General features: G+C 42.4%; 1 protein-coding gene across 2 annotated transcripts in view; it reads left to right on the top strand.

Moving 5' to 3' along the window:
- The window catches only part of VWC2 (von Willebrand factor C domain containing 2), a 120,290-nt gene extending 100,280 nt beyond the window's left edge, over positions 1–20,010 (top strand). For both annotated transcript variants that reach the window (XM_082632309.1, XM_082632308.1), the window contains exon 4: positions 19,496–20,010. In XM_082632309.1, coding sequence (XP_082488435.1) covers positions 19,496–19,647 — 152 coding nt within the window. In that variant the 3' untranslated portion in view covers positions 19,648–20,010. The remainder of the gene's footprint in view (positions 1–19,495) is intronic.
- The last annotated feature ends 4,131 nt before the right edge of the window (positions 20,011–24,141 follow it).

Below are 24,141 nucleotides of genomic sequence, written 5' to 3'. Positions count from 1 at the left end.
GAGGATCAGGCCTGGGATCTCAGCAGGCTCCTGGGGGTCCACCTGGGCAGGGGAAACCTGGCCACGCTCCCTTTTGATCCTCTGCCCTCCCAATGGTCCCCCAATTTCCCCCTTCGGGTATGAGATCCCTTCTCCTCCCCCAGCCGCCCCTCAGGGGTGCCAGTGTTGTCCCACCTCCACTTCTCCTCTCCCTTCACTCCCCCCACGCTCCACATCCTACCCAGTCACTTGGGGTTCCTTCCGTCCCCTTAGGTGTCCATGGTCCCCCACGGGTGCCTGGTAGGTGCCCTAGTTGTGCTGAGACGCAAATTCCACGTCCTCCTTGTATGCAATCTTGACTCCGCCCCCAAGTCCTTGATTTTAACTGAAATGATTTTAGTGCCTCCTCATTTAAGAGGACAACTCTCATTAGATTTTGCTGAACAGCTTTCCTTTTATTTAAGAGCTTTTCTGCCTTTGCAGTGTTTTACTGAGTGTCTGCTAAATGTTATCAAATGACTTCATATGATAAAGGATTTGCTTTTATAGGTATTAGTATAAAACATGTTGATAAGTTATCTAATGTTGAACCATACTTGCATTTCTCAGTGCATCATTACCATCTTTATTAGACTTTGGAATTTAAGTTTTTCTGGCTTCATGATATTACTGGGGGGCTTTATTTTATCCTATGACAGAATAGTTTAAATAGCTCTAGGGTTAAAGGTTACATTAAAATCAACCACCAGTTTACCTGGCATTGGCATCTTTTTTGAATAGTAGACTTTTTATCCAGCTTTCCTATGGTAATTGATCCATTCAAATGTTTCAACCTTTCTTGTCTCCTTTTCCGTTCCTTGGGGGCTGAGGCCTTGCTCGGAAGTACCCATTCCTGGTCCTGGTTCTTTTGGGCCCTGGGACCCAGTTTTGTTTCACATGAGTGCAGTTGTCCTGGGGCCTTAGGAGCAACTGGCCCAGGAGGTGAAGGTACATGAGCTTGAGGAGAGGAGAGTCCAGTTTGGCCCCAGCTCTCCAAGATTTTTTCTCTTTTTGTTTTACTAGTTCACATCTTTGGAGTGTTGCCTGCCTACATAGCGACTCCATCCCATCTGACAATACAGCTTGTCCTACTTGAGACATTCACAAGACCAGAGCAGAAATTATAGTTGGGGTAACAAGAAATCTGGAATAATGGTGAATTATTAGAATGTTTAAAAAATAAAGAGCTCATTTGTCCCCACCCCTATCGTACCTCTATGTTCCTTTGTCTTCTTCTGTTATGGCTTTAGTTGTGTGGGTTGTCCTGGGAAATAATTAGGAAGCTAATTAGTTATGTAATTACAAGATATGTGTGATGAGACCCACAAAATGGGTCCCATAGTTTTATTGGGGAGGAAGAAAATGTCCTCTAAGTTCTTCTGGCTGGTCCAAGAGTAAAATGGACATGAGACAGATTAACTGGAGAAAATAAAAAAAATTTAATAATATGTATACATGGGAGAGACCCAGGAAAACTGAGTAACTTGCTAAAATGGTCAAAGCCCTCATCTTAAATACCGTCTTCAGCTAAAGATGAAAGAGGATGTTGGGAGTAGTGGCTTGGAAATTCAAAGGGGGTGAAGGCCGTTCACATGGAGATGGAAAAGCAAATGTTGGTAAACAAATATTTGCTGGGACAGTGGGACACAGAGTGGACTTTGGCCTCTGAGCTGTGCCAGTTCCCCCCCCACCCCCACCCCTCACCCCAATTCTTTGCAGATATCCCTCCCTGCTGATAACTCTGTTCCAAGGGCAGTCCCTTTATCTCAGATCTTTAGGCAGCTAAGGGGGAGGTAAAAAGAAAGACCTTCTGGGCTTCCCTGGTGGCGCAGTGGTTGAGAATCTGCCTGCCAATGCAGGGGACACAGTTTCGAGCCCTAGTCTGGGAAGATCCCACATGCCGTGGAGCAACTAAGCCCTTGCGCCACAACTACTGAGCCTGCGTGCCACAACTACTGAGCCTGCACTCTAGAGCCCACGAGCCACAACTACTGAAGTCCACGTGCCTAGAGCCCATGCTCCGCAACAAGAGAAGCCATGACAATGAGAAGCCCACACACCACAACGAAGAGCAGCCCCTGCTCGCTGCAACTAGAGAAAGCCCACGCGCAGCAACAAAGACCAACGCAGCCAAAATTAAATTAATTAATTAATTAACTAATAAGAAAAAATGTGAGACGTTCTGTGTCTTCAAAATAATCAGCCTAAATTAATCCTCATGACAAAGAGACATATTTGGGGGTGGCGCATGTGCAAATTGTTCTGCTCTACAGTTTCTTCAAGACATTCTTATTGTCTGCATCTGTCATGCTTTGCCTGTGTCCTTGAAACATACCACCATGATATTGTTCTAGGACGTATCAATTTTCCCTAAATGTCTTTGGTTAGATTTCTATTAGCATAACCATAAATAAGCTTGTGAAGGGAAATTTCTCCTTTTTAAATAATGATTGAAATTGTTTTTATATAATAATAATGTTAACTGAACTAATTAGTAATTTATTTTTGTATTATTAAACAGATATGTATCTGGAGTTGAATTTACAGATATATTTAGAAAGGATGAACAAATACTAAAAAGTTTTTATTATTTGGTATACTCTGCAACTGATTAAGTTTTTCTATTCTTTGTTGAAACTTGTCTTAAAAATAAATTGTATTTTTGCATCATTTTATGTGCCTGAGAGAAAAGGAAAACAGCCCCTAGGTAAGCGTCCAAGCACCATCTGCCTGCTTAACTGCTACTCCCAGATTATTTTTCTGTTTTAGAAATTATTTAACATGGAGAATGAGTGTATATAAATATTTAAGAGTGGATTTACATATGCCATAAAACTGGAGAACAAACTGGTGATGCAATCAATATTTGTTCTATTCTTTTATTGATTGAACGGAAAACAAAACTAAGGGAAGTGACCCACCCTTACAGAGAAGTTGTCCAAAGTTGGCAAATAGAAGTAGGATAGATTTCTGGAATGTTCCATTTGTTCTGTAGAGCCTGGCTTCATTCCCCACCCCCTGCCACCCAGCCTTAAAACATTTACACGTATATTATGGCAATAAAAAAATTAGAGAACAACACGCTACTATTTCCTATCAATAAACCATCCACTGTCTTCATTTTTGTGTTCTCTTCTAGTCTCTTTCCCCAGACATCCTGCAATTTAGAGTGTCATTATAATAGTTTGGATACAACTCTGCAAGCTGTGTAGGGAAAGGAGTGGAGAGGGACAGGGGAGGGAGGGAGAGACGGGACAGGTGTTGGAACACAGTGTTGTGTCGATTCCTGGCAAGCTTGTAGCTTCCGCACCCCCAGACTGCAGTTGAAGAGATTAATGTGGAACCCTGAAGCCATGAGATCAGAATTGTCTCATTCCAGAAACACAGACGAAAAATTATTAAAAGGAATCTGATTCTCTACTTTAATTCCTAAAAGGGAATTAAGGCAATTTATAAGCTTCATCTACATCTCTTTCCTGTCTGAATTTTCCTCCCCCTTACCTGCTCAGAAGCAGCAAGCCACCCCAAGGCTCAGTCCTCTCAACACGCCTTCAAGTGTTTTATGTCACCCCCTCGCTGCCCCCCCCCGACCTTGTAACCTGGACTTTGTCTCCCTCCTTGTGCTAGTCTGGGCCCTCTGAGTCAGAGATGCCAAGACAGGATTAGACAGGCAAGAGATTTTCAAAAAGAAACATCTTTGAGGAAATGAAGAGGGAGGCCAGGGAGGTGTCTGACCTTGAGGAGAGAGCAAAGAATGGCAAGTCAGGTGATCCGTACCCTCAAGCAGAAACCTGGTCCAGGGAGACTCCTCCCAGATCAGAGGCTGGACATCAAAGCAAGGCCCTGCCATGGAGAAGCAGCTCAGGCAGATGGATGCGTGACCAGTGCCCTAGGGATCCAAAAAGAGAAACTCATGTGCAAAAATAAATGTACTGAAAGAAATGTACTGAAAGAAAGAGGAAACAAATTTGGAATAAAAGGTAATTTAGATTCTCAAAATAAACGTTGAAAAGAATGATCAATCTATGAAATTAGATTTAAAGTAATTCAGGGAGATAAGGAAAGCTGATGAGAAAACTAAAATTTTATTTTCCAGTGTTTAAAAATTGCACTGGAGAAGTGAAGTGAGTTAGCTCAGAGGTGTGCACATGGCAAATGGTGTAAAGATGGAAAGGAAAACATTGACAGACAAGTCAGGAAGAGCATGAAATCTCACTTCCTAAATGAGATGTCAGAACAGTGAACAGATTGAACACAAATTAACAACCAAAAAAAAATGTTCTTAGTTAAAGAGACTCTTGAGTCTGTGAATAGAAATGCCTCACGAAGCATCAGTGAAAAGCAGTGAAAAGAGTCCAGTATGGAGACATAAAGTAGTTCATGTTTGAATTTCTGGAGTAAAGAAAGAAAGAGTCCAACAAAGAAGAGAAAGTCTTACTGACCTTGGATCTGTCCTGTGCAGAGGAGAGAACAGTGGCCAGCAATCCCCCAGAACCTGATGGTGAGAAAAGCACTGTGATGCTCTAGGGGTTAGGACAGCCAGCTCTCAGGAGACAGGTGAACTGCAGACAGAATTGTTAAGCAAAAGGAAATCAGAACTTGGAGGTTTGGAACATTCTCAGCCTATCCAGTGTTTCAGAAAATTAGAAATCTTGTTCTAAAGAGAATACTAGGGTTGAGGCTGAAAAACTCTTTGATAAAGTGATCCTGGTGAGCTGTGGATTTAATCAGCCTTCTCAGCAGAAGCCGGGAATGGAGACGGGATTATACCAGCAGGAACATGGCCAGTTCGAACTAAAGGGACACAGAGAGCAGAATGAAAGAAGGGATTCTACACAATAAACCATCGAGCTAGTCAGCTGTGAATGTGTACTATCCTTCAAGGAACTCATTGTCTTAAATATTTCCATTTCTAAACAAGGATAAAACTAAATCAAGCAAAGATTCCAAAGGAGAGAAAAACAAAAAGTCCAGAAATAACACAGAAGTTAGTAGCTAGTAAAACAAATAGAAAAATAATGAGTTAGAAAATTTAAAAAAATAGAATTGATAAAACCAAAAACTATCTTTGACCAAATCAACAAAATTATGACTGCTAACAAGTCAAATAAAGAAAAAGATGAAAAGCACTGATTTTATAAAACTAGGGAAAATAAAGAGAAGATACTAGCTGTGGAGCTGAATTTAAAGGTATGGGAGAATACTTTGTGCAATTGGAACTTTTATTAATAAAAGAGGAAACTCTCAATGAAGCAGACTATTTCTGGGTCTACTGAAAATGTCTCATAATTTTCTGTCCTGTGTGCCGTAGGTTTTGTCTTCCCATGGAATCGAATTAGATAAAATCATCGAACAACCTTCCTGCTGAGGGCAAGTTTCTCTTACTTGAGCAGCCTGGGCTTCATGCCCAGGAGGTCACTTCTGTTCCCAAGTCTGCGGCTCCTTCCAAAGTCACGTGTTGGCAGCTCCGGGGTGGACTTGATGAAACTATAACTGGCAGTTCCGCTTCCTGGGTCTTCTTTCACTTTCCTTTTTCTATCTGAGAGCCAGCTGTGAAATGCCTTCCAGACCATCACTAGATCTCCTTTCTTCTCTTTCCTCCTTAGGTTGAATCCTGGCTCATGTGATATAACAGACAATGCTTGGTTTACTTTTCCTAATTTGTTCACAATAACCTAGTGTTGATCCATGTTGTCAGCTCTGCAGCTGTGGTTTAGACACTCACTGATTTCCCAAATCCAGTTCTTGTTCAGATATCAATTTATGTGTTGAAGAGGGTTAGAAAAACTGTGGTTTCAATACATTTTATTCTATTATGAGTATAGATTCTGTTCTAATTCATAACATTATTCCTGATTGCAAAGCTTACCATTCAGAATTGATGAGACCCTCTCGGCCTTTGTACAAGCCCGATATGAGGGGGGAGGGGGGTCCGACCAATCCAGGAGCCATCTCGGGGGTGACTCAGAAGCTCACCCTAGTGCCTGGATGGCCGGGATGTGCGGACAGGCCAGCTATGTCGCTGTCCACACACAGAATTGCAAGGGAGACCAGATGTCCATGGCCCGTGTACCTTTTGTTGCTGCTGATGCATCATGGTGGGCTGTTCCCTCATTTCTGATCTCACAACGTTCACTTCATATTCACTGCTGACCTTGTGTATGTTTCAGGTGACTTTTTAGATACATCAACTGAAAAAAATGCACAACCTAAAAGTTGGAATTATGCTTTATTTGGCAGACTTTCCCAGGACTTCAAGCCTGGAAGGTAGTAGCATCTCAGATAGCTCTGAAGGATGGCTCTGAAGAGGTAAGGGGGGAAGCCAAAAATAGGGATCTTTGCAACAAAGACCAGGCAGTTGGAACGTCAGAAGATTACTATTTAAAGAAAACCAGCTATCTCAGGTGAAGGAATTTAGTGTTTTTCTATGTATGGGAAGATGCAAGAATCTGGGCTCACTGAAATCATTCCTTTGATACACACCTTGACTACCTAGGGCCAGTATCCTGTTTTTCTCCATCCTGAATTCCCCTCAGGGTGCATAGTCTGGGGTGGCCACAGTGGCTGATAGCTTGGTGGTCCCAACATTCATTGTTTACTGGAAGGGCAGGTGACATTTTTTGGTCCACAGATATATTAATGGAATTTGGGAAAAGGCTATTTCCTGGAGCTGCCATTTTGCATAGTCTGGGGTGGCCACAGTGGCTGATAGCTTGGTGGTCCCAACATTCATTGTTTACTGGAAGGGCAGGTGACATTTTTTGGCCCACAGATATATTAATGGAATTTGGGAAAAGGCTATTTCCTGGAGCTGCCATTTCTTCCATTTTTTCAGGATGCTTCTTAGGCTTCTATTTTGAAGGTTAAATTTGATGACGTGCAGTAGTATTGAATAAAGCTAGCTAGGTCTAACTACCAGGGTAAGGTGATGAATCATTTAAACAGTCTGGCAACAGCGCCAGTGTTTCCCCACATAGGTGAATGTTTGTGCCTTGTGTGAGGGGATCAGAGGGAAGCACAGACTGCAGAAGAAGGTGGAAGATGCTCGCAGAATCTGGGAGCTTGGGCATTACACTGGCCCTTGAAGGAGGAGGTCCCAGGAGCTGAAACCTAGAGCCATCAAAGGGGAGGAGACCAGGAGGCAGCTTCAGGGTGGTAGCCTGGATGGAATATGGGGACACACACGGGCATCCCTGTGGACACTGCTTGCACCCTGAGAATGAGCAGTGTGTCCCAGGAGCTCCAAGGCTGCCACACCAGCTTTCCACGGTGACCACTAAAACTGTATTGGGAGAAATGGTCTAAATTGGAAATAAATGAAAAACTTGATTTACATGTTTTAAAAATATTCCATTTGAATTCAAGAAGCCTTAGTAGGCCTTTGGCAACAGCAAATGGGTGCCCTGTGGTCGTCATTCACACTTGCAATTTTGAAACAGGCGGGCCAGCTGGCATGTTAGATTGTACCAGAAACGCTTGAGAGACAAATCCATGCTCTGCAAAAGAAAGTCTAATGTACAATCTCAATTCTAATCTCTTGATACTTCTAGGTTTCAGCTTTCCCATCTCTGTGTTGAGGGAGTCTGAATTAAAGATCTCCAAGGTCTAATATCTGTGGTGCGAACATTCTCCACATCAATTTTCCCACCCCGCATCTCCTGTAGGAACAAAGGGAGGGTAAGCAAAGCAAAGCAAGACTCTGAGTTCCTAGCAATAAAGAACCACATACATTTACACCGTACATATAATTATCCTAATAATTGTTGGTCAGATGTACTTGCTATAAACTGTGAAACTGAATCCTGATATAAATTATATTTTTACATAAATGGATAGACAACACATGCAAAATTGTGTTTAATTTGCTAAGGATAGAACCAGCAGGAAGACAAAAGAGCCTGTTCAAAAACAGGGATGCATAGAATCATCCAGGAAAGGAATGCATATAGGAGATTGCTAAATTCCATAACCTGCTATCTGACTTTTTATAGATCAATAAATCCATAGCATCTTTGAGTCACCATCCCCACTTGCCTAAACAGTGAAAACATCTGACCAGTTTTTACAGGTTAAGATCCTATCTTACAGGGCTACTTATCATCTTCTCCTTTCTCACTTGGGAATTGTTAGTGTCAACTGAAAAAAAAATGCACAACCTAAAAATTGAGAATTCTGCTTTATTTGGCAGACAAAACTGAGGACTTAAGCCCAGACAGGCTCTCAGATAGCTCTGAGGGACTGCTATGAAGAGGTAAGGGTGGGCCATGATATAGAGGGGTTTTTGCAACAAAGACAAGGTAGTGGGAACATCAAAAGATTACTGTTAATTAAAGAAAACCAGGCATCTCAAGTTAAGGAATTTAGCGCTTTTCTACATATGGGAAGATGCAAGAGTCTGGGCTCGCTGAAATCATGACTTTGATGTGCACCTCAGTTACCTGGGGCCAGTATCCTGTGCTTTCTCATCCTGAGGCTCCTCAGGGTGCACCGCTGGGCTGGGCTGCAGTGGCTGACGGCTGGATTGAGGGCATCCTGCTTCTATCCTGAGTTCCATCAGGGCTCACCGTCAGGGCAGCTGTAATGTGATGGCTTGATGGCTGCAACATCCTCTGTTTACTGATGTCACAGTGACATTTTTCATTCACACCATGATAGAGTGTGGAAAAACTCTCCCATTGAGATCAACTCTAAGGTTTGGATAAAATATACATGCATTAAAAAAAATGGTTTGAAGATATCAGAGTGCAAAGGACTTGGAGGTCTAGCTGTCAGAGAAAACGCAGGCTCACTGAGCTAAGCTCCATACTCACCTCCCCAGTGTTTGCTCAGGGCATTTGCAGGATCTAGAGCAGGGAGAGATGTGCTGTGGAAAGCCATAGCCCAGGGTGGCAGCTTCTGGCTGAGCTGGGAGGTGGAAGTTGGTGTTGGGGCCACCATGGCGTCTGGGAACTGAGAGGGGGACTGCATTTGAGAAGAGGAGGGAACCAAAAGAAGTGAGGCCAAAAGTCTTCATGTAATTTTCCTTCAAGGCATTTGCAGACTGCAAAGCTGCAATGTGCCAGGCAAGAGAAGCAGAACCCGAGCAGAAAGCAGCAGCTGGGTGGCTGGAGCTTGCAGAGACCTGCCAGGACTACAGTGCTCAAGGGAGCATGTGGAGGGGCCCCAGCAAACAGCAGGAGTTTTCAACCAAGACTTCAAGAAAGGCTGTGCCCTAGGAGTGAGGGGAGACTGGAAAAGACCAACCTGAAAAAAGCCTCAAATCCATTCGCGGCCAGATCACTGTAGCCCTCCTGTACTCTGTCAGCAAAAGGCTCTATCCAGGGCCTGTCCAATGTCGCTTTCACAGTATCTGTTATTTAATTCAAAATTGCCAGGCAAGCCAAGAAATACCAAATGACCCCAAACCAAGAGAAAAGCAAAATAAGAAATGACAGACTCACAGGTTCTCAAGATATGGTGACTATTTCAGAAGGTTTTTAAAGTAACAGATAACATGCACAAGAAGACAGAAGAAAAGTTGGAGAATTTCACTGAGAACTGGGCTATACTGAAAAAGCTGAAACTGGAAAATGCAATAACAACTTAAGAATTCAGTAGATGGTTTGCTAAAAAGACGAGGCACAGCAGAAGCGGGTATCACTGATCTAGAAGATAAATGCTGGGCTTCTGGCTGCCTGGGTCTCCCTCGCTCACCTGCCGTCCTGCTGTGCTGGGCTCTTCCTCAGTGCTTAGTCCCTGATGGGGGAGGAGGAGGTGCCCCCAAACACCCACTTAGGCCTTTCTTCATTAACGCCCTGTCTTCTTGTGACTCACCATTCCGTGTAAAAATCTAAAGCATGTTGGCAATTTACCCTTCTGTGTAGCCATGGCAGTTTTATTTTCATTGTGTCAATTCATTATTTAATTCTAAAACTGTACCTCAGTTGTGCACGCCCTGAGTTCCAGCTCTGTGCTGCGTGCAGCACTAGGCGCTGTGATGACCCTCCCTCCTCCCTGGCGGGGAGACCCTGAGGGCCCCTGAGGGTGGCACTGTGACAGGCAGCTCTGCCAGAGACACAGGAGCACCCAGGAGGGATGCTTAATTACAGATGTCCCCGCAGGTTCAGGCTTGGTTTGGAATTTGTGAGCATCAGCCCAATTTATTGTCAGGTCAGTGGACACATGATATCATGGGCTGGATTGTGCTGGTGTCAACTGAAAAAAAAAAAAAAGCACAACCTAAAAGTTGAGAGTTATGTTTTATTTGGAGGACAACACTGAGAACTTAAGCCTGGGACGCAGCCTCTAGGGTTGCTCTGAGGGACTGCTCCAAAGAGGTAAGGGGGAGTCAGGATGTATAGGGTTTTTTGCAAAAAGGACCAGGTAGTTGGAATATCAGAAGATTACTGTTAATTAAAGAAAACCAGGCATCTCAAGTTAAGGAATTTAGCGCTTTTCTATGCATCTATGGGAAGATGCATGAGTCTGGGCTCACTGAAATCGTCCCTTTGATGGGCACCTCAGCTACCTGGGGCCAGTGTCCTGTGCTTTCTCATCCTGAGTCCCCTCAGGGCGCACTACTGGGGGGTGGGCTGCAGTGGATGACTGCTAGATGGCAGGCATCCTGTTTCCATCCTGAGTCCCCTCAGGGCTCACCATCTTGGAGGCTGTAATGTGACGGCTTGATGGCTGCAACATCCTTTGTGTACTGATATGGCAGCAACATTTTTTCACTCACTGGTAACTAGGGCAAAACTGGGGGCTTGACACGGACTCTGCATTTCGGGAGACTGGATGTGGGGCTCCTATGGGGATGAGAGACCTCCTTGGTGTTGAGTCCCCCACCAGCACCTCGGGTCCTGGGCTGGGCCTGATACAAGCTATTCTGACACTGCGAGTCAGTCACTGTGCAGGTGATGTGAAGGAGGTGGGGACTCCTTGCTCTGAAGTCAGAGCAGCACAGAAAAGTTCATCTATATATATATATATATATATATATATATATATATATATATATATATATATATATATATATATGACTTCATTAGTAAGTAGGGGAATTTGCCCTTTATTTGCCACTGAATAATTATAGTGACCAGACTGCTTTTGTACATCAGGATTCTCTTCAGTAATTTATATTTTAGCTCATCAAGTTATCATATGTGTTTTTTTTTTCAAGTTTCTTAGCGGTTCTTGGACTTCACGTCTAGAAATTTAAAGTAAGTGTTTCATGAAAATGAAAATACAACTACCACACATCAAAACTTATGAGACCACAGCTAAAGTAGAACTGAAAGAGAAATTTATGGAACTAAATGCTTACGTTAGAAAAGAGGAAAATTCTCGAATCAATAATGTAAATCACCAACTCAAGAAACTAGAAAAAGAAAATCACGGGCTTCCCTGGTGGCACATTGGTTAAGAATCCGCCTACCAGTGCAGGGGACAGGGGTTCGAGCCCTGGTCCGGGAAGATCCCACATGCCATGGAGCAACTAAACCTGTGCACCACAGCTACTGAGCCGTGCTCTAGAGCACGCACGCTGCAACTACTTAGCCCACACACTGCAGCTATTGAAGACCACGCACCTAGAGCCCGTGCTCCACAACAAGAGAAGCCACCACGTTGAGAAGCACATGAATTGCAACCAAGAGTAGCCCCTGCTCACCACAACTAGAGAAAGCCTATGCGCAGCAACAAAGACCAAGGTAGCCAAAATTAATTAAATAAATAAACAAACAAATAAATAAATTTATTAAAAAAAGAAAAAAGCAAACAAACTGAAATAGAAAGAATAAAATAGTAACGATAAAAACAAAACAAGTCAATAAAACTGCAAACAAATTCAGTTGTGAAAATTAATGAAATAAAAAGCTGGTTTTTTAAAGATCAACAAAACTGATAAACCCTTAATACAACACAGGAAAAAAAAATAGATAAGATGCAAATTACTAATATTAAGAATAAAACAGGAGATGTCATTACAGATCCCACAGAAATTAAAAGGATAATAAAAGAATACTAACAGTTCTACACACATAAATTTAACAATTTAGAGGATATGAACCAACTCCTTGAAAAATATGAGCTGCCTCAACTTACCCAATATGAGACAGATACTCTATATGAAAGCTACTAAGGAAATTGAATTCATAATTTTAAAAGTCCCCTCAAAACTCCAGGTCCTGATGTTTTCATTGGAGAAAAATACCAGACATTTAAAGAACTAATATCACTTCTATAAAATCTTCCAACAAGAGAAGAGGAAGAAATACTTCCCAACCCATTCTATGAAGTCAGTATCATCCTGATACCAAAACTAAATGAAAGACAATATTTTTAAAAGTACAAACCAATACCTTTAATAAATAAACAGCATTTCTTAACATTTCTTATTAGCAAATGAAATACATCAATATATAAAAAGAATTTTATGTTATGACCATAAGGGATTTTTTTTTCCCAGGAATGCAAAGTTGGCTCAAAAGTCAATCAGTAGGGTTTCCAGTCACCTCTCCATCCTAAAAACAAGTAAAAAGCTCAACAAATGGAAAAATCAGTAACACTTCTTAGATCCATCAGAGAAGTAAGGTCACAAAGCAAACTGAATCTCCCTAAAATTTGGAGAGACGTAGAGCCAGATGTAGAGAATCAAACCCACCAGAGCAGAGACCTCCATGCGAATCAGCACCAGGGCAGGAAAACCTAACCTGTACACAATGAATTGCTGAAAGTCAAAACCCCCGGGGGCCCCAGACATGGAGAGTCCTCACAGTTACGTGAACTTTGACATCTTTTGACAGAAAAAAGGGGTACGTATCCTTTGCAAAATATTTCAGAACCTTCTGTTCTTTTAAAAAAGTTCTGATCTCAGGAGAAACTTGACCAGAGCCTAACCTGTTGAGGTTTTATCAAAGTGCAATTGAAGTGGGGAAGGGAAATACCCAACTCCAGCCCCCGGAGCCATCCGTACAACCAAGGAGGAAGGTTGGGGGCTAAGAAACACTTGTGAAGCTCACAGTCCAGAAGCAAACACGAAAAGATTAAGATCTAATTATGGGACTGAGAACCCTCCCATCACCTTGCTGTCAGGGTTACTAAAGTTCTATTTAGAGTAGTTCCTCTTCCCCAGTGCATCATGGGTGAACATTCAAAACGAAATTAATGAGGTACACTAAGAGGCAAAAAACAAACCAACAAACAGTTTGAAGAGACCAGAACCAGAGTCAGATAGGATATGTTGGAATTATCAAACCAGAATTTTAATATAATTATGATTGAGAATGCAAATAAACTGACTGCTGATAGGAATGTAAATTTCAGAGTTACTCTGGTAAACAGTTTGGCAGTTTCTCATAAAACTGAACCTACAACTGCTGTAGGCTCCAGTAATTGCACTCCTGGGCTCTCATCTCAGAAAAAATGAAGATTATGTTCACACAAAACACATACGTGAAATTTTATAGCAGCTTTATCCTTGATAGCCAAAAAACTGGGAAAAAATCCAAAATGTTCATCAGTAGGTGCATGGATAAAGTGGGGTCCATCCATAGCATGGGAACATCTTCTCTGTAAAAGGAATGAGCCATTGGTGCTTTTGACAACTTGGCAAGGTCTCAAGGGTATTATGCTGAGTTTAAAAAGCCAACCTCAGAAGTCACTTACTGTTCCATTCCACATATATAACATTCTTTTAATGACAAAACTATAGACATGAAAAGGATAGTGATTTCCAGGGTTAGGGTTGGGGGGGTGGGGAGGGTGATAATACTGACTCTAAAAGGAGGCATGAGGGTGATCTTGGTGGTGATGGAGCGGTCCTGGATCTTGCTCTGGCGATGGTCACACAAAACTACGCATATGATAAAATGACACAGGTGTGCACACACCCACTGTACCTGTCAGCTCCTCCCACTGGTTTTGTGTGATAACTATGTAAGATGTAACTTGGGAAAACTGAGTGAAAGGCACATGGGTTCTCCCTGTAGTACCATTTCCTGGTTTGACTGGAATCTATAACTTCAAAATAAAAATTTTTAATGTAATATGGTTCATAGGAAAATAATTTGTGTGTGTGTGTGTGTGTGTATACACACACATATTCAGAGGGAGTTGGGTACAAGAGTCTCATAATTTGGTTAGTTTATAGGAACATTGCTTTTAAGATGGGATATTTAGAAATTTTCAGTAATTGGAATCTGTTATAGAAATATCAATAGGTTGTACAAATTATATTTTAGTGAAGTGTTCATAATTTACCAAACACTTTTATGTGGTTTTGATTCAAAAAGAATTTACAAAGTACAGGAGTAGTAACTCTGTTGAACTATATCATAAGTAAATATTTGAAGCAAATCATTGAAAAAGAAAGATCCAAAGTCCTACAGTGATATAGAAAATAGACACAAGTTAATACTAATAAAAACTCATTAGAAGTGACTACTACAATGACATAGATTAATTCAGGCAAGAGGGATAGGAACTGTTGGATAACTTGAGGGCAGAGGTGTACTATCTATTCTAAAAAAAAACCAGCTTTTTATTTCAAATAGCAACAGTGCCTATAATTCTAAAAGTCATGTGATTAACCCTCTACTCAGACTAAAATCATTTTAGATGAAGAAAGCTTATTTTTCTTCTTTTTTTAAATTGCAGTATAGTTGATTTACAGTGTTGTGTTAGTTTCAGGTGTACAGCACAGTGATTCAGTTATATATCTATGAAGAAAGCTTATTTTGTAAATTCTTCAAGGGTCGACACTTGTACCGCCTAACTCTGTGTCACTGATACGACCACACAGAGAAAAGAGTTAAGTGGCTTTTGAACAAAACGCACGAATTTGGAACACAGTTCCCTCTCCCCTCCTGTCAGTCTTGCCACGTCAGACAAAAGTGTCCCCACATGGTGTCCAAACCTACACAGACAATTCTACGAGGGGTTAGGAAAGGGGTTATAACATAATCCAGATGCAACAACGGTCAGAAATTTACAAATTATGTCATAGTAAAATCTTTTACCAGGAATAATTACTCTTTTTTAATCACAGGCCTGGGAGACAAATACCTGACAGTCCAGATGCTTGTAGCACCTTCGAACTGAGTTTAATCCGAAGTTCAGGCTCAGTGAAGACCCAGAATCAGGGTTTCTTCTCACTATTCATTAAGCAGTAATAAGGAGATGACTTTATATATAAGTATTTTGGAAGCTTATGAAACAAACACTTTCTTATATGAGACAAAGTGTAAATTGTTGCTTTCTCCCTCTAGGATTAGGTGTTTAAGTTACCTTTTTGAACACTTGGTGTTTTTGTTGGATTTTGCTTTTCTTCGTGAATACACATTTTACTAACACACTGCCAGCTCTTTCTTGTGAGCCTCACTTTACCGTATCTCTTCCTTGACTGAAGCAAAAGGTAATAAATGCTCTCAGCATTTAAGCATTTCCTATACACGGCGGGGGGGGGGGGTGGGGGAGGCCGGTTTCCAAATGTCCACTGACCTTGCTTGTGACGGGGACACAGGGGCGCTGCCTGACACGAGCCCTGTGTATGGATGTGGAGTGACCCCCTGGGACAAATTGTAAGTGAAAAAAGCCAAGTACGTGGAGTTAGGAGTATGCTACCTTTTATGAAAGAAAAACGAATAATAATTTGCTTATTCTTTTAAAGAAAGTTACACTAGGGGATACATTAGAGCTAGTGAAGCTGGTCATCGCAGTGGCTGGGTGGGAGAGCACAGCTGGGCAAACGAGGCTCACGCTATACGCCACTGTTCATACAGCCACGTGGAGAGAAGAGCTGGGTGACTTTTGAACAAAGGGCACCAACTCTAAGAACTAAGAAAATCTTCCTGTTAGTTAGGAATAGCACTTACGGTGTCTTTTTTTTTTTTTTTTTTTTTTTTTTGCGGTACGCGGGCCTCTCACTGTTGTGGCCTCTCCCACTGCGGAGCACAGGCTCCGCACGCACAGGCTCAGCGGCCATGGCTCACGGGCCCAGCCGCTCCGTGGCATGTGGGATCTTCCCGGACCGGGGCACGAACCCATGTCCCCTGCATCGGCAGGCGGACTCGCAACCACTCCGCCACCAGGGAAGCCCCACGGTGTCATTTTAAAACTCTTTTACGTAACTGTGAGAGAGAGAAAATAGGTGAATATGCTAGTGATTTTAATAAACAAGAGTCTCAGTGGAAGACGAGGTACATAATTTAAAATCTAAGTAAAGTTAAGCAAAGAGTTAATAGGATCAATTACATAAATAAATGTTCCATTTGAAGTGTTTCATTGTAAGAGAAAAGATGTACACATGTAAAATCTAGGAAGAAAGAATTATGAATCCTAATAATGTCAACTCACAATTTAAAACCTGTGTGTGTGTGTGTGTGTCCCCACCTGTGCCCAGTGAGAGGGGCTGGACGCAGTGACACCCCAGTAATAATGAGCATTTGCAATAATCAGGCCTTGGATCCTCAATATTCCTCTCCACCAAAGGAATCTGGGCCCCTCGAAGAAAAGGCTGATTTCAGATGTGGGCAAAGTGAGCTGAAAATGCGTTGTTGGCACAGATGTGGCAGAGGCTGGTAGCAGCTGAGGGAGTGTGTCTGAAGGACACGGGAGTTGCCTAAAGCTGGGGCCACTCAAAAGCCGAATTGGGACAATTTGAATATAAAAAAGTATAAAGACTGCAGTGGTTGCAAATCATTGAAAAAGAAAGATCCAAAGTCCTACAGTGATATAGAAAATAGACACAAGTTAATACTAATAAAAACTCATTAGAAGTGACTACTACAATGACATAGATTAATTCAGGCAAGAGGGATAGGAACTGTTGGATAACTTGAGGGCAGAGGTGTACTATCTATTCTAGTTTAATCCTCAGGACCCCGGTGATGTATGGCATTCCCATTCTGCCAGTGAGGCCATTAAGGCTCAGAACAATGAAATCCCTTAGTCCAAGATCTCATAACTAGTAAGTAGTGGTACCAGATTTTGAATCCAGATTTTTCTGAAGAGGAGACAGGTAACTCTCTGTGAATATCTGTATCTAAAGGTACAGGTTTTCTGGGCAATTATGGAGTACCCTCTATGTGCAAAGCACACTGATAGATATTAGGGCAAATTAGAAGGCGATTGGACCCTCAAATTAAACTCTGAAAAAGAGACGAAAAGAAACAAAGAAAAAAGCACACCAAAGAGACCTGGTGTCAAATGTCAAAGTCAGGGCATCCCAGGAGCCGAGTGGGACCAGTGCTCACGGGGGGGGGGGGGTCCCACCTGGAGCTGCTGCTGTGGCCCTTTGGCCTCTGACCTCACAGAGCCGAGGACACGGTCCAAGGCCGAGGAACAGGAGGTGGGCTGGGTGGGGGGTTTGGAGATCAGGGACCTCCTGTTGGCCTACAGGTGGGGAGGGTCTGGAGTTCAAGTATTCTGATTCACCAAAGCTGATGCAGGAGTGACTTTACCACCAGCACAGCCATCACGTGAGACCGAAGAGGCAGTGGTTCCAGGCGTGTGAGCGTGGAGTGTCAGCAACCTGCAGAGGCCGCTGCCCTCTGGAAACCCAGGAGCAGTGCTCAAGAGAGAAAACTGGGTTGGATCTGTGTTTGGGGTCCTCCTCAGCTGGATGACTGTTAATGCTTCGAGGTCATGGGGAGACAGGTGGGGGTCAGGGGAGGAATCTAGGGCGGGTCTGAGTGGAGGGGCCCGAGGAAAGCGGAGTTCCTGGTGGGAGGAGGGGCGGTACCCGGGGGTGAGGTCTCCAGGGCAACCTTCAGGAGCCCTGATCCTCGCCACTTGGCTGACACAGAAGACAAAGCCACTGAAGCATGAGTTACTCTGCTTAGAATTATTCTGACTAGAATTACAAAAACAGCTAGTTTTTATCCTAGAGTTTTGGTGGATTCATTTATTTTTTTAAATTTTGTAGATGAACATTTTTCATCTCTTTGATGACTTGATACAGTGTCGTTGGACGTGCTTTGGTGTGAGCACGTTATCAAAGGCTGTAGAAGCAAAGGAAGGGAGGATGAGCGTGAGAGCCCTGTGTTCAAGGCTGCGGTGAGAACCAATGTCTCTGTTTCAGAGAAAGGTTTGGAAGCCGAGCCTTTGGTCCCATATGACTGAGTGGTATGAACTGTTAACACAGAAACCATTTGTTTCAACCAAAACAGCTCACACTGGAAATCTCCCTGATAACCATTTCTTCGTGTCCTGGATTTTACATGGAATAAGATGCACACATGGCACCTTTGTTGGTGGAGAAGCTGGTAGGTGATGTTGACCAAGAATCGAGGGGTCTTCAGTTCTCAAGGAAGACTGTGGACAATGTACCCCTGGTCCATGCTGAGACAGTGCCTCTCAAAGTGTGGCCCCAGGCCAGCACCAGCATCATCTGGGCACTTGTTATCCAAGCAGCTTCCCTGGTCACAGCCCAAAACGGAGTCAGAAGTGCTAGGGGGTGGGACCACCAACCGGTGTTTCTAGAGCCGTCCAGGTGGTTGTTCCATAAGCTGACCTTTGAAACCTGATCTAAAAGGTGTGGTAACACTGGATTGATGTCACTTCAAGCAGTTTGCTCGTTTCTGCTCTCTCTCCTGATAAGCCTGGTTCTCTGAAAGTCCCCGTTAATCAAGTTTTTCTATGACTACTTGGAATTAATTGAATCAAACGATTGCAGATCCAGCCCATGTAGAAGGCCCCCAAATTGAAAAACACAGGATTGTCATTCATAAACATTTTACTTTTTTAAATTTCTTTTAAACTTTTTAGTTTATATTTGAGTATAGCCAGTTAACAATGTTGTGACTAAAAAAAAAATAAAGCAGGGCTTCCCTGGTGGCGCAGTGGTTGACAGTCCACCTGCCGATGCAGGGACACGGGTTCGTGCCCTGGTCCGGGAAGATCCCACATGCCGCGGAGTGGCTGGGCCCATGAGCCATGGCCACTGAGCCTGCGCGTCCGGAGCCTGTGCTCCGCAACTGGAGAGGCCACAGTGGTGAGGGGCCTGCGTACCACACACACACACACACACACACACACACACACACAAAAAGCAAAAAAAAAAAGCAATGTTGTGATAGTTTCAGGTGCACAGCAGTGACTCAGCCATACATATACACGTATCCATTCTCCAAACTCCCCTCCCATCCAGGCTGCCACATAACATTCAGCAGAGTTCCCTGTGCTCTACAGTAGGTCCTTGGTGGTTATCCATTTTAAATACAGCAGTGTGGACATGTCCATTGATTCCAAACCCCCTGAATATCCCTTTCCCCTCTGGTAACCTAAGTTCATTCTCTAAGTCTGTGACTCTGTTTCTGTGTTGTAAATAAGTTCATTTGTGTCATTTTAAATAACATGGCTTTCATTTCAGGAAAAAAGTGGGAACACTTCATAGTCCTGAAATGGTAACTTTTTCACTGTCCTTCCTGAAAGGGAGTGCATAAAACATGCAGGGTAAAGCTAACTCCCTAATTAAGTGCAACCTGTTTCTTCTTTCCAGGCCCAAATTGCTTTGCCGAGACCGCTGTCATCCCCGCTGGGAGGGAAGTGAAGACGGACGAGTGCACCGTCTGCCACTGCACCTACGAGGAGGGCACCTGGAGGATTGAGAGGCAGGCCATGTGCACCAGGCACGAGTGCCGTCAGATGTAGGGCTGGCCGCACGGACCACAGATGTTTTCTAGGATCCTTTCCCGATCCATCTGAACGTTCTGGATGCCTCTGGGAAATATCGACCGAAAGGAGCAGACTTTTGATGAGGAATCGTGGAAAACTGTTGGTACTTTTTCTTTTCTTGGTCACAACAACTGCAGGAGAAGGAAATGGACATATTTCAAAACATCGACAAGAACTCTGGGCAAAAAAGTCCACTTCTAAATAAATGTGCTATTTTCACAGTAAGTACACTAAAGTACACTATTATATATGAAATGTATTTCTATAATCCCTCTATTAGAGAGCTTCTATAAATGTTTTCTATAGATACAGATTAAAAATGCTGTGTTGTCAACTGTCCTCACTGCGTACCTGCATTTCTTCTGCATTTCTGATTCCATCACATGAGATGATTTGTGGTCGCTGATTCTCCTACGAATCTTGGAATAGTGCACCCATTAATGGATCATAAGATAAGGGAACTGATTTTCCCTGAGATCCTTTCCAAATTCTATTTCATTACAGAGAGATATATAGCATCAATCCTTAGAAGATCCAGTCGAATTCACACAAATATAATATTTCCTCCTTGTAACTTACTGCTTTTAGTATCTCCATTCTCAGTCATTTGGGAGATGCAGGTACAAAGATAATGAATATACGATTTTTCTGTTCATTCAAAGCTCCCACATCGTGGGCCATTGACGGATGCACGCAGATATTTCATTTTCACTTACTTGACTTTCTCTTCTAAACATGACTTTACATCATGCCCCAAACTGAGGAACAGGATAGGCTGGATTATTTGCATCATTGGTACCTCACGCGGAAGCACACAGTCAAATAGGGGAACCCCTATTTCTCTGGAGGAGAGGTAAGGGAAACTGAACCCCTGAACAAGTCTATACCTGCAATCTACGTGTGGCACGGACATCTCACCTCTCTAGTCCATGGACTTGTGGTTCTCCTGGGGACGGTCCTCTCTCCTACATGGCAGGCATAGTCCAATCCTGAACGAGAGCTCTGTATTAGTCACTGTGCAAGGGTCCAATGAGAAAGCAGTTCTGTTGAATATATTAAAACAACAGGGCCGAAGGTCACGGGCAACGTCCCTGGAGTTACATGTCACTCCAAACCAACTCCACTTCTCTTCATTTGGATAAAAGAAGCCACTGCTAACCCCGCTGATCTGATCAGTGCATGTTATAGAATATTTCTGCCTTTATCAATCACATCAACACCTGACACATTGGTGAAAAAGGTAGCCAGAGTTTTAATAGGTTTAGGGAGAAAAGGCACAACTATGGTTACTATTTAATGCCTTTGAAGCTTTTCCCCCATACATTTATTGATTCCAAAATTTTGAATTAAGCATCTAAGTACAAATTATTGTGACCACAAAAAAAAAAGGAATAAATCATGGTTTCCTGCCTTAATGGACTCTTGGCCTCTGGTGCAACACAAATAAGAAATCAATCACTGTGCAATCGTGGTGGGAGATGAATTAGAGGTCAGCAAAGGGTGGTCAAAGAGGCTTCATTCCATACAGAAGAAATCATTTAGTCATTAACGTTTGAATAATACCCAAGAAAAATGGATACTTTTGTCATTACTAAAAAGTTGACCCATTGTGGACCTTAGTAACTGCAAAGCCACCACTAACTAAATCCTCAAGAAATTTACATATGCTTATATTTAATTTTTATCTTGTTTATCAAGAACAGCTTGGGCCAAATGGGCTCTGCACACAGCTTTCCATGCACATCCTCAGGGGAAGTACCATCTAGATGCTCTCAGGTGTGATCAGCTTTCCAGAACTTACTTTTTTGTATTAAAGGCTACTAGAAATCAGCCATCTCTCCATCATCCAAGGGAAGATTTTTATGAGCCGAGGTTATATCAAGGTATGATTTTGTCAACAAATGGCCCCAGCCTCCTGGGGAGGTGGGTCAGCAGGGATGTCTCAGCACACAAGCAGCCTCTTCTCACCCCAGCAGACATGCTGCAACTAGACAGACCCCATCAAGGGGGCCCAGAGTCTCCCTGCTCCCCTTGGTGATGTCACTCCTCCCAGGTGGGCAGTGAGCTTGGAAATCATGGTGATGGCTCCTCAAACGTGGAGAGAATTCCAGGAAACCTGGTAATTTTTTGCACAGGGAGCATGTACCTGACACCATCCTGTGAAATGGTCTAAACTCGTGTGACCCACCCTTGTCCCAGGCATGCTCCAGGTTGGAGCCCCAGGGCCATTATTACAGTAAAGTAACCCCCGCCCCTCCTCTTTTCACATAAGGATGATACATAACCAAACACAGGGCAGAACCTGGATTAACAACACCGCATAGGCTTAATGTAGAATGATACTGTTTGCATTGTTGTCCAAGAGAAACGTGATTCTCAGGTTCTTTATTTCATGATGTTGATATTAGACTTTCACATCCATAAAGTATATCAGGGGAAATTTTGGTTTCCTCCTCTCTTTCCATAGAACATTTTGCTGAGATTCCTAATGATGAAACTGCTCTAACAGAGGAAAGTATGGGTCCAAGCTATTGATTTCAAAATATGGTTTTGACACAGTACTGAAAAGGGAGCCTCAAAATTCTAGTGCAGAAATGATTGGAGAGCCATAATTCTTAAAATTCAAATAGGCTTACTCCATGAGTACCTCATAAATGTTGTTGAATGGTTTATTCAAGTGACAAAAAGGAAACCATGCTTACCAATGTATTACATGAATTTATTTCAAATTTTTCAACCTATAGCAATATCTGAAAACCTGAAGCTACTTGTATAAGCAATAGAGTGACTCTGGAATTTTCTAATCTGATGTTTTAGATTTTCAAATTAGATTCATTCTTTCAGCCATAGGCTCTTTCCTTGTTGGATGGATCCATCAGTACTTGTACATTTCACAGAAGCTCGTATTTCACTACTGCACACAACAAACGTTAGCTGCACCCTTCGCCACATGCCAGAGTCTGCAGTACAGATGGAGACGTGAGTGTATGCTTGACCTCAAGGAATTTATATGCCTTGAAACTCACATTTGATTAGTTTCTTTTCAATCTTTTTATACCTTCAATGTCTTCATCTTCTGTGTGCAGTAAAACATAAAGAGATGAATTCTTAAACATTTTAAAATTTGTGGCATCATGAGTAAGTTTAATAAACTCTTCTCTTCACTCCCCCAATGTAAGTGTTGCATGTGTACAATATTAAAAAATGTCCAAAAAATTTCAGGGAATTCAGATGTTTTCGATTTTGTTTTTGTTTTGATTTTAAGCATTGAAATGGACTTCTTAATGTGTCCATTAGTTGAAATATGAAAAATACAGTTTCTAACAAGCATTATTGAAAACTGCATCGATTATTTTAAATATAGATTACTGAAACATAAAGAAAACAAAAGCATAGACACAAGCCAAATTAGCAAATATTAACAGCCCACCCTATTTGCTTTAATAGGCAAGAGAGCAAGTCTGCTTTTTATTAATTTTTAAAAGTCAGATGTTATTGTGTTGGATTGGAGAACACATCTGACTTTTTTAGAATTAATAAAAAATTAACAGGTGACCTAGATGTCATCCCATTGGCACAAGGGGACAGTTCCAGGCGTCCCAATTAGTGGGCACCATTGGTGGCAGCATATGGCTTCTCTGGCCAATATAATTTGCAACATAATATTCTTACTAGACCTGCCCACTTACTATCACTCCGATGGTTGATGCAGTCATTTTTCCTGAATAATCTGGTTTAGAGTGAGCAATTCACTTATTCTAGAATAAATGCATTTTTATGGTTCGTACTTTTCACATTCCAGCTGCCACTCTTTATGGTTCCACAGTAGAACTGCCCCATGCTCCTCACTCCAAAGCAGCCTCCCCAGTCTACGATTTTCATTTCCTAAACATAGATTTCCATTTTGACTGAATGCTCCCAATCGCACACAGAACAGCCAGACTCCTCAGCATGGCAGGCTGGCATCTTTACATGTGGGTCCTGGTCCACACACTGACCCGGCCCTGCTGGCTCTCAGCACCTTAGGATCGGGGTGCCTCAGACTGGGCTCTGAACCTGCCTCTACCGCCCACCCCTGCCTTTTCAGCGCAGGGAGAGATGAGCCACTTTTCAGTATCAAACTCAAAGGCCATTACTTGTGAAGCTTCTTTAGTCCTAATTGGACGGTCATTTTATACCCTGCCATACTATTCATTTGGTATCTTATTTTAGCATGAATTATTTTTTCTATTTTTTGAAGTATAGTTGATTTACAATGTGTTAATTTCTGCTGTACAGCAAAGTGACTCAGTTTTATATATATATATACATATATATGTATATGTGTGTGTGTGTGTGTATATATATATATATATATATATATATATATATATATATATATTCTTTTTCTAATATATTATTTTCCATTATGGTTTACCACAGGATACTGAATACAGTTCCTGTGCTATACAGTAGGACCTTCTTGTTTAT

Source organism: Mesoplodon mirus (genome assembly GCF_964341445.2).
Source record: "Mesoplodon mirus genome assembly, chromosome: 9".
NCBI lineage: Eukaryota > Metazoa > Chordata > Mammalia > Artiodactyla > Ziphiidae > Mesoplodon > Mesoplodon mirus.
This window is presented reverse-complemented; position numbering and strand designations above follow the sequence as displayed.